This window comes from Tachypleus tridentatus, chromosome 7, assembly GCF_004210375.1.
Source record: "Tachypleus tridentatus isolate NWPU-2018 chromosome 7, ASM421037v1, whole genome shotgun sequence".
Lineage (NCBI taxonomy): Eukaryota > Metazoa > Arthropoda > Merostomata > Xiphosura > Limulidae > Tachypleus > Tachypleus tridentatus.
In genome coordinates, this window is record NC_134831.1 from 78002125 (window position 1) to 78014178 (window position 12054).

At 36.3% G+C, this 12054-nt stretch overlaps 1 protein-coding gene and 1 long non-coding RNA gene across 4 annotated transcripts in view; one reads left to right on the plus strand and one right to left on the minus strand.

The window, feature by feature from the left end:
• LOC143256033 (uncharacterized) overlaps window positions 1-12054 on the minus strand; it is a 66798-nt gene that overhangs the window by 48345 nt on the left and 6399 nt on the right. Inside the window, exon 1 of one of the 3 annotated variants that reach the window (XM_076512613.1) lies at window positions 5029-5177. The exons of 1 other annotated variant lie outside the window; for it this stretch is intronic. In XM_076512613.1, the coding sequence (XP_076368728.1) occupies window positions 5029-5091 (63 nt within the window). In that variant the 5' untranslated portion in view covers window positions 5092-5177. Of the gene's footprint in view, window positions 1-5028; window positions 5178-12054 lie in introns of those variants that run through there. One more of the 3 variants, XM_076512616.1, reaches the window with a different exon arrangement.
• The window catches only part of LOC143256035 (uncharacterized), a 49985-nt gene continuing 43090 nt past the window's right edge, over window positions 5160-12054 (plus strand). The window contains exon 1 of the long non-coding RNA XR_013030967.1: window positions 5160-5444. This is a non-coding gene — a long non-coding RNA (uncharacterized LOC143256035). The remainder of the gene's footprint in view (window positions 5445-12054) is intronic.

Below are 12054 nucleotides of genomic sequence, written 5' to 3' on the forward strand. Positions count from 1 at the left end.
TTAATATATTTCTTGGTGCATGAGACAAAATTAATTAATTGATATATATCCTAGTGCATAAAAAAATTTATTTATTTATTTATTTCCTGGTGCATAAGAAAAAATTAATTAATTAATTAATTTCCTGGTGCATAAGAAAAAATTAATTAATTAATTAATTTCCTGGTGCATAAGACAAAATTAATTAATTAATATACTTCTTTGTGCTCGTTCTAACATCTGAAAACAAAATTATTTTTGTGTTAGCTAATATTATTCCTCTACACCCTTTCTTAAATTATTTTGCAGTAAACTAAACCATTTGTTAGTATCCAAAAATATTCTTAGATCGAACTGCTAATTAACACCTGTAAATTTAACAGCCCTTGTTGGAACTTGTTTGTAGTCTTTATGAATGGCATTTAACATTACCTGAAAGATTTATTTTAACGTAACATAATGGCTCAGATATACTATTCTTAGAGTGAATACTACATATGTTTGTATTTACGCCGATAGTTACGTGACTAAAATGTTGACACGAGTTGAAACTGTTTGCATTGTCTCTAATTTATAGTAGACTAGTTTGGGTTGAAATCATTTAACGGGAGCTAAGAAAATAAATTTAGAAAATGCAGTTAATAGTTACAGATAAGTTAATAAGTTTTAGGTCATCATCAGATTTTTATCTTTCCAAGAGTTCTTTGATTTGAAGACCGTACGTTTTTAAATTCACTAAATTATATTACGTAAGAATAATATTCATATTAATAATTGGTTTTTACCTGTTTTGTTAGAAACATTAGCATTTAAATAAGTTTCGTAAGTACGGTCGGTGAAACATCGTTCTAACAAACAGATGAGATGGTTGTACATTATTTACACATGAACATACAGATATGTGTGTAATACTTGTCAAGCTACATGAAATCGGTGATGACGTTGTACGAACACTAAACGAACAGGTTTATGCGAGAAAAAAAAAATCCTCATTGGTTGGAACTGTTGAAATACCTAACGCAAAAATATCCTAAGTAGTGAAAGAGAGTTATATTCCAAATATACCTTAACATATTTACCAAAAGAGAGACTATAAGTAGAGAAAAGGTTTTTTGCTGGTTATTTAATTGAAGCATGATTAAAAACTTCTAAAAGGCTGAATAAACTTTAAACAGCTCAGAGCTCTAAGGCTTGACACGTTGCCCTATGTTCGAAACAAGTATTCAGGACGTAGGGCAATGAGGAAGCAGTGAGTAAGACGTGTTCTGGTCGGCCCTGACCATGGCACTTCACACCTTTCAGGGTATAAACCTCGCGCATTCTCTGCCGCATGAAATGGCACGTGCCTGTAGGTTATCAACAACTCATCAGACATGCTGAACAGTAGCTTCGTTCTCCTATAAATCCTACCTTCTCCATGAATATTTGGTTTTATGTGAGTATGCTTAGACAGCAGTGTTTTTCTATTAAGTAGATAATTAAAGCTCGCTTTAAGATTTTAATTAAAAAATCCTCATTTTTTTTTTATACACGCGCCACTTAACTTTATTTTCCATAAAATACTATACGCAGGAAGACCTTTCAACATACATTAAAAACAGCGTGTGTCAACGAAAATCAACTATGTTCAAATGTTATTTTACACCCAAGAGAAACCGAAATACTCTTTTCGTTTTCTTTGTTTACTTGATTAGCGTAACAAATACGTTTTTAATACGTGCTGAAGACAATATTTATTTGTTTGTTATTTTGTGAATTTCTTGCGAAGCCACTAGACTTGATTTTGGTTTTTGAAATTCGCGCAAAGCTACACGAGGGCTATCTGCACTAGCGTTTCCTAATTTAGCACAGTAAGACTAGAAAAAAGACAGCTAGTCATCTCTACCCACCGCCAACTATTGAGCTACTCTTTTACAAACGAATAATGGGGATTGACCGTCACATTATAATGCCCCCACGGCTGAAAAGGCGAGCATGTTTTGTGTGACGGGGATTCGAACCCGCGACCCTCGGATTACGAATTGAGTGCCTTAACCACCTGGCCATGCCGTGTCACCAAACCATTTGAAGGCTATCTCCACTAGTGATATCTAATTTTGAAGTGATAGACGAGAAAGAAAGTAAATAGTCAACACCGCCCACTGCCAACCTGTGGAATAGGTACTCTTTACCAACGTATGGTAGGATTGACCGTCACATAACATCGCTCCCATGGCTGAAAGGGTGACTTATTAGGTTTCGATCCCGCGGCCCGCAGGCTGCAAATATAAATACAAAATAATAATAATATGTGTGTGTGACGTTCCAGCTGTAACACTAAATTCAGTATTCACCCCTGTCTACGCTAATAAAAGAAAATTGACATCCGAAAACAAATATCACATCAACATATCAAAGAAATAGGATAAGTAACAAATTAACTTAACTAGAGAAATTACGATAAAGAAACTACATCAACTATCTTATTTAAAACAATGAAATACATTTGATAAATAGCTCTCTAGCTCACTCTCTCTCTCCTACTTTAAAAATGTAATAAATTATTACATATTATTATTTAGTTTACTCAAGGACGCACCCGACATGGCCAGGTAGTTACGGCACTCGACTCGCCATCTGAGAGTCGTGGGCTCAAATCCCCGTCACACCAAACATGCTCGCCATTTCAGCCCGTAGGAGCGTTATAATGTAACAGTCAATCCCACTCTTCGTAGGTAAAAGAGTAGCACAAGACTTGGCTAGTCTTACACTACCACATGTGGGGTGGCAATTACAGATACCCCTCGAGTATTCTTGCGCGAAATTCAAAACAAATACTTAAGGACAACTGTATTTACGACTACTTTGGAAAATCATTATTAAATCATATAATAATGCATTATTTCATAGTTATTATACTGTGAAAAAATTAATATACCAGTTATATAAATAAAAAAACTGGCCACATGCTTGGAGGCGGTTGTGTAACTGAGTGTAGGAATGTAGAGGGCGTGCTTAGATGTTGGATATATTTATTAATATAGGTGTAAAGGTGTTCCTTTGTGTTGGATATTTTAGGATCGAGTTGTTGTAAAAGTAAAGCTTCTTTAATTTTGCGTTTGCTTATGTTGGTTTCTTTATTTAGTATTTGGGTGTTTTCTATGGAGCGAACAAATAAATATATCCAACATCTAAGCACGACCTCTACATTCCTACACTCAGTTACACAACCGCCTTCAAACATATGGTTAGCTACCGGTCAGTATCCCATTCTAAATAAAAAAAACTATCTTTTTTCATACTGATTAAGTTAATCACCACTGCATTAATTATATGATTTATCCTACTTACTATACGGTAAGATTGAAACAAATACTCACCCAGCGAAGGGTATGGCCAGGTGGTTAAAACACTCGACTAGTAATCTGCCGGTCGCGGGTTCATATCCCTGTCACACCAAACATGCTCGCCCTTTCAGGAGTGGGGGCGTTATTATGTTACGACCAATCCCACTATTCGTTGGTAAAAGAGTAGCCCAAGAGTTGGCAGTGGTTGGTAATGACCAGCTGCCTTCCCTGTAGTCTTACGCTTCCAAATTAGGGACGACTAGCGCAGATAGCCCTCGAATAGCTTTTCACGAAATTAAAAAACAAACATCTAGCGAAATATTTTATTCAAGTTACTCAAATTTTACCTAAATTCTATAATCGTAGATTATCGTTGCCAAAACAAAAATATATTTTACTTTATAAAAGTAACAGTAAAAAAAAAGAAGTAACCCAGGGATTCGCAGCTGGTACTGTGAACATGCTTACTCCCTTTCTACTAGTTTTTCAGTTCAAAGTTAGGAACAGATATGCACAGATAGTTCTTTGGTAGCTTCTTCTGTGCATGTGTCGAAAATGTAATAAATATTTTCATCATATCAAAATAGTATAAAAATGATATTAAACTCTTCTTAACATATTCGAGGGAAATTTGGTTTGATGTATTGTAAATATCAAAGATGCATAACATTCAAAAATTATGTTCATGTATTCAATAGAATAAGAATGTCAAAAGATAAACGTTCGTAAATTATGTCACTGTATTCGATAAAATAAGAATCTCAAAAGATAAATATTCACAATGTCACTGTATTCAATAATATAAGAATGTTAAAAGATAAATATTCACAATGTCACTGTATTCAATAATATAAGAATGTTAAAAGATAAACATTCACAATGCCATTGTATTCTGTGACATAACTTGTTCACTTAGTTTATCAGATTCTTTAGGTAATGCTTTACCTTATTTTTTATGAATGAATTTCTCTGTTTTTTATTAAATATAAAATTACACAATGGTCTGTCTACACTGTGCCCACCACGGATATGAAAAACCCATTATTATCAGACTTACATTTGAGCCAGTGGAATCTTCAGAATAATTATACAGGGTGTTCGGAAAGTCACTGTGCAGTTTTGTAATCATATACATATATAAGTACACAGTGACTTTCCGAACACTCTGTATAATATTCAATTAGCGTAAATTTACAGCTATACGTCTAACGTACAATGTACGGAAGTTAATGAGGAACAAAACGGCCGTTTTTGCATATAAAAGTCAGCTATTCTTTAAAGTGTATTTTTTTTATTTATTACACCTTTTGTGTGTGATCCTGTGTGCTATTTTATCAGGATTAAATAAAAACTAGCTGTTTAGACAGCAAATAAACTCAAGTTTAGTTAACTATTTAAAAATCAGCCAATTGACAGGTTTCTAAACAGACTGTCTAAAACTATACCCATCTACTGTTTTGAAAATCAGAAACACCTAAAGCAAAAGTTACTTTCTTACAGAAGATACTGAGGTAACAATATACAGCCATGTTTGATTATTATTCGACATGGTTTATCAACAAAATCATTTTCAGTTGAAGGTTAAACTCAGCCTTGGCAAGTAACTAGCACGATAAGGCCGAATTATCATAAAATATTCAGTTGTTGTATTGTTATTGTTTGCTTTCCTATAAGTATAAAAAGAAAGAAAATAAAACTACACGCTCGTGCTTTCTATGCTTACCTGAGAAAACATGCCGGTGCCGAATGGATGAAGTCCACGAGCGCTCTGTGTGTCAGCCAGCATCACTGGTCGTTTTACACAGCAAGCGCCCGTGGCCCACTTTTAAGCCCGCTCTATTTCGCTGCATTAAGCCTCAAGGCCATCAGCTTCAAATACCTGTTGATTTCTCTTTCTTTCAGCTTCTATCTGATCACCCGTGACACGCAATAACATGCGGTTAAAGTGTTGATGAGCCACTTCTATAGATAAAGATGTCAGTAGAATAGTGCGACGAATTTGAAATTTATGTGTGTGTGTGTATATATATATGTATATATATATATATATACATATATAACTTACAAGACAGCGGAACTATCCTGGATGATTCTGACATGAAAATGTTGGATCCATCGATGAGTTCTATATTATAAAAGGTGAGGATTTTTCTTTTGGAGATTGCAAACTTATCTATATACATATAATTAATAGTTTTAATTTGTTAAGAAAACGGCACCAAACGTCTGAATCGAGAAGTAAAACAGAAAAGGAGCTTAAACATTTATAATTAGTTATATGTTAAAACCAGAGACGTAGCTAGGGGGAGGCAAGGGGAGACATCTGTCACCGAGCGCAGCATCGTGGGTGGGGGGCGCCAAATTAATGTTACATAATTAGGAAAATTGTGTAACGAGGGGGCGCGAAAACTGACTTTGTCCCCAGGCGCTGAAAACCCTAGCTACGCCTCTGGTTAAAATCAAAACATTCCCAGGCAAAAGCAAAGTGAAGAAAATATGCTTTATGTAGTGTGAAAGTTTTCAGGTAAAGAGTGCCTCTATCATCACGATAAAATAACAAGAAATTATTTTAAACACGTTTTAATAGAATGTAAATCAAATGAATAGTAAGTATTAAAGCTGAGAGTATTACGTTAATATTAAATTATACATATATATATACAACAAAATAATTTAAATCAATAATTATGTCGCTGTAGCAACATGCAATTATACTCGAAGGAAGGCATAAAATCAAAGGAGGAAGACCAAGAGGTGGTCGAGACTTCCTTCATTGGGTCGAAAATGGGTTAACGATGAAAAGCCTGACTTAGAGAAAATGACGATTCACATAAAACAATGTCTTTTTTGTTTGTTTGTTTCGGAATTTCGCACAAAGCTACTCGAGGGCTATCTGTGCTAGCCGTCCCTAATTTAGCAGTGTAAGACTAGAGGGAAGGCAGCTAGTCATCACCACCCACCGCCAACTCTTGGGCTACTCTTTTACCAACGAATAGTGGGATTAGTCGTCACATTATAACGCACTCACGGCTGGGAGGGCGAGCATGTTTGGTGCGACCGGGATTCGAACCCGCGACCTTCGGATTACGAGTCGAACGCCTTAACACGCTTGGCCATGCCGGGCCCTAAAACAATGTAAACCATAGTTTCGACCCTTAATTTTGGGGAGGTTTGGTCGAGGACTATCTGCGCTAGCTGTCTCTAATTAAGCAGTGTAAAACTCATCACCACTCACCGCCAACTCTGGGAATACTCTTTTACCAACGAATAGTGGGATTGACCGTCACATTATAACGTCCCCACGGCTGAAAGGACGAGCATGTTTGATGTGACGAGGATTCGAACCCGTAGAGTTAAGTGGCTTAACCACCTGGTCATGTCGGGCCTAATTTTGGGGAAGACACCACGATTGATAGCTATAGCAAGGCAAAATCACTGCTTAAGATGACGTCAGTCACGCCCTCAGTTTTCTGTGCGATTCAGTACTCTGATGATCCATTATGTGAGAGATGCAAATCTTTGGTCATTCAGTCCACGTTTGTAACTGAGCTTTTGGTGGAGATGGGTGGCATCTTTACTTCAAAACGAAATTGCGCAGCAAGAGCTTTAAATCAGAAAGTTTAGGAAGGTCTTGTGTTTTCTTCGACCAATCGTGGAAAAGAACAATTATCAGTGCATTTTCAATGTTTCTGAAGTCACTTTATGAAATGTAACGAGTTTCCGATAGAACATCTCATATATGCTCAAAAGAATTAGAGTATAGTAAGCAAGTAGCTCACCAAAGTCTCAGCGGTACATATGAAGACTTGTAACGTAAAAAGTCAGGTTCAGATACCTTTGCTAAGTACAGCATAGATAACCTATTATGTAGCTTTGCTCTTAACAACAAGGTTGCTTCTTGCCAAACGAAATATCTTACAAATTGTTCAAGGAATTATTGACTAGTTTATCTCGTGAAGTGGGCAAGTGGCCGTTATCTCCTCTTTGACTGATGTCAACATATGGCAACACACATATCTAAACCACGTTTGTTCACCAATGCTTAGTACAGACAATGCTTATACCCTGTTTATGAAAATGAGTGAGATTTAGTTCCAAGGTTTCTTTAAATGATTTACATCTGTTAACTGATAACATAGTGAAGACAATTTATCTGTAAAATAGTTTTGCTTCGTTTTTTTAGTGGATGTGTTCGTGGTAGGCGAAATATTTTATGTCTACAGATCAGCCGAATGAAGTGACTTATACCCGTTTATACACTCATAAGACGTCCATTTATGGCTGCGAAAATCTGATTCAGTCATGGAGCAGGTACCTTATCATTGTTGCAAGGCAGAATCAACAGATAACAGGCACCTGCTTTTGTTGTAAACTATGCGCTGCTATATTCAGGTGTCAAAGGAATACTACCTTTAGCCAGGATGTGGTTTCACATTCTTTTAATGGCTAACTTACCTTCCTCTGGCGAGTTTCCACATGAATAAAACACTCAAATATTTATTTGAAATCTAACCATGAATTGTGAGCAATCTGTAATTCTCTTAAAACTCTCAACTGAGACAATAGTGTACGAGATAACCATAAATATACAGCATAGATGAATCCATAATTGTCTACATTTCAGATCACATGGCTACTCATCAGATGCCTAATTTGCAAAAATAATGAACTGAGAAGGATTTTTGTCATTACTCTATAATAATAATAACTGTGGTTTTGTCATAATTATAATAATAAAATTTTTCGTTTTCGTTGTATTAATCTGTGCAGTATAGTTTGAAGAAGTTTCATATAATGAAAATTTGTAAAGATGAAAACTATTAATACATTAACGTATCTACTGCTATTATTTTGCAATAAGATTGAGTAAAACACATGAATATTTTATTCTGTGGCTCTATAGTCCTCAAAATGCAAGATGCAGACTTTAATTGTGACATGTGGAATGACTGAGAAGATAAATAACATCTGTGTTTTACGGAAGAAAGGAACCGCAGTTTACAGAAGATACGAAGTCATCTGTTTAACATAATATATACAAGAAAACAATTATATTTTAGAGGCAAACGTGCTTTCTGTTTAGGAATGCAGAGAAATGAAAATTCTCTAGCACTTGATGATAATCAGGGGCTTATTTATGTAAGGTATATAAATCAGCCTTTTATTATGTGATGCATCTGTGTTTATTTGTTCGTTTGTAATTAAGCACAAAGCTACACAATGAACTATCTGTACTCTGCCCACCAGAGTATCAAAACCCGGTTTCTAGCGGTGTGAATCCGCAGACATACCATTGTGTTTGTTTGTTTTTTGGAATTTCGCGCAAAGCTACATTAGGGTTATCTGCGCTAGCCGTCCCTAATTTAGCAGTATAAGACTAGAGGGAAGGCAGCTAGTCATCACCATCCACCGCCAACTCTTGGGCTACTCTTTTTACCAAGGAATAGTGGGATTGTTTGTTTGTTTGTTTTTGAATTTCGCACAAAGCTACTCGAGGGCTATCTGTGCTAGCCGTCCCTAATTTAGCAGTGTAAGACTAGAGGGAAGTCAGCTAGTCATCACCACCCACCGCCAACTCTTGGGCTACTCTTTTACCAACGAATAGTGGGATTGACCGTGACTTTATAACGTCCACACGGCTGAAAGAGCGAGCATGTTTGGCGCGACGGGTATTCGAACCCGCGACCCTCAGATTACGAGTCGATCGTCTCAACCCACCTGGCCATGCCGGACCTTCAAGAATTAACCATAACCTTTACCTAACCCGTCTTAAACATGTAAAACACCATATACTTTTTCAAAATATATTTTTTTAGCAATGGTGTTACTCACGTTTAAAGCTTGGACGTGAGTCGTATGTTCATGTTACATATTTATATTAGTATTTTCCGATAACATAAGTAAAAATAAGCTTAACAAAAACGTATCATAATAGAACATTCAGTGAGCAAAACACACAATTTACTACAATTTTTGTAGAGAGAATGAAATATCATTGTGCTTAATGTCCATTCTCATTTTTGTTATTTCGTTAACATTAAAGAACTCGCCGAAGTGAAAGAAACCCAAGATTTCATCACATTAGCTGTGTCTCGTTCAAGCACACTGAATGTCTTATATTTACTCACATCAGATGCTTCAACGTACAGGTCGACTTATGATGTCCTACGTCTAATGCTCGAGAACAGAGAAATGCCTAATGCCCCAATCTATTGATTTTCTTGTGTGCCCTGCATCGGATATACATCACGCACGAAGTCCGTCCATATCAACATATTGGCTTTATGTTGCTCTACTTTTGATACTTCGGCGTGGTTGAAGCTTAAAGTCTCTCACCATCACGTTGTCCAGTATTTTGTGTACTATTTGTTTGTGCCACATCGTATATCTGAATGCACCGGATATCTAATTTTCTTGTATATACACCAGGTTCTTCAAAGTTAACGTCTCTTATCCACCCAATATCTAATGCTTCGATGCAACAAAATCTGATGTTTTTCCTCGTTATTTGGCCAACAAAGCGCATTTATAAATATCAGTTCTACAACTGATTCAGTTAGTCTGAAATAAACGTCACATCTGATATCCATTTCAAATGTGGTTCAGAAGTTTGTTTGTTTTTGAATTACGCGCAAAGCTGATCGAGGGCTATCTGTGCTAGCCGTCCCTAATTTAGCAGTGTAAGACTAGAGGGAAGGCAGCTAGTCATCACCACCCACCGCCAACTCTTGGGCTACTCTTTTACCAACGAATAGTGGGATTGATCGTCATATTATAATGCCCCCACGGATGAAAGGGCGAGCATGTTTGGTGCGACAGTGATTCGAATCCGCGACTCTCGGGGTTCAGAAGTACTGAATTTATCTTCATTCTGCATCTTAAGTAACACCAGTTCTTTTGGAATTAAAACAATAGTATTTCAATACTTCAAGTACACTGTGCAAGCCAAGATTGGTGACCTCAGTTATTTTTTAATAACAGTTCTTAAAATAGATATGATTAATGTATTCTGTTTCTGGGAAATTTGAAAAGGAACTCGTCACATAAACTCTCCAACTCTAGTTTCATTTATACTGTTTTACATGTGTTTTTCTTTTAGCAAAGCCACAAAGGCTCAGCCCACCGAGGGGAATCGAACCCCTGATTTTAGCGTTGTAAATCCGGAGACATACCGCTGTACTAGCGGGGGGCACTGTTTTACATATCCCACTGGAGGCATTATTTATTTCGTATAGCGTAAAATGGTAAGTAAAATCAAGTAATAAATTTTAAAGTGTGTTTGTAGATTTGAATCAATAATAAAAATTAGTCTTGTTATAGCACTGTTATTAAATAACTTAAAACGCTTTATAAGTTTAAACATTAAATGTGTCCTGCTCATTAAATAACCTCGCCACTGTAGTTTCAAAGTTACGTGCAGCATACTTCAGAATGTTTATTCTACTTGAAAAAAACAAAAAAAAAACCGTTAAGTTTGATTTTAATTTTTCGCAAAGCTACCCGAGGGCCGTCCCTAATTTAGTAGTGTAAGACTAGAGGGAAGGCAGCTAGTCATCACCACCCACCGCCAACTCTTGGGCTACTCTTTTAGCAATGAATAGTGGGATTGATCGTAATATTATAATGACCCCACGGATGAAAGGGCGAGCATGTTTGGTGCGACAGTGATTCGAATCCGCGACTCTCGGGGTTCAGAAGTACTGAATTTATTTTCATTCTGCATCTTAAGTAACACCAGTTCTTTTGGAATTAAAACAATAGTATTTCAATAATTCAAGTACACTGTGCATGCCAAGATTGGTGACCTCAGTTATTTTTTAATAACAGTTCTTAAAATAGATATGATTAATGTATTCTGTTTCTAAGAAATTTGAAAAGGAACTCGTCACATAAACTCTCCAACTCTAGTTTCATTTATACTGTTTTACATATTCCACTGGAGGCATTATTTATTTCGTATAGCGTAAAATGGTAAGTAAAATCAAGTAATAAATTTTAAAGTGTGTTTGTAGATTTGAATCAATAATAAAAATTAGTCTTGTTATAGCACTGTTATTAAATAATTTAAAACGCTTTATAAGTTTAAACATTAAATGTGTCCTGCTCATTAAATAACCTCGCCACTGTAGTTTCAAAGTTACGTGCAGCATACTTCAGAATGTTTATTCTACTTGAAAAAAAAAACAAAAAAACCGTTAAGTTTGATTTTAATTTTTCGCAAAGCTACCCGAGGGCCGTCCCTAATTTAGTAGTGTAAGACTAGAGGGAAGGCAGCTAGTCATCACCACCCACCGCCAACTCTTGGGCTACTCTTTTAGCAATGAATAGTGGGATTGATCGTCACATTATAATGCCCCCACGGCTGAAAAAGCGAGCATGTTTGGTTTGACATGAACTCGAACCCGCGACCCTCACGCTACGAGTCGAGTGCTTTAACCACCTGGTCATACCGTGCCCAAAAACATTCAGAAGGACGGATTTGTTTAAAGTCAAAAACTGGTAGTCCTTTTCGAAGATATACTCAGCTGTTTATTTCTAGTTCCGAACCACATTATTAGTAAACTATCAAATATTAGTCACGTCAGACTATCAGAGATGTAGCTGAAAGTTATGAACACAAAAGTACCAATAATCGTGACAGAGATTTTAAGTCATAGAAAAAGCAACTGTTAAAGCCCATCAGTCCCTGACACACTCTCAGAAAACCGGAAAAGCACGTGGGTGTAGTCAGAAGACGTTAGTTAGGTCA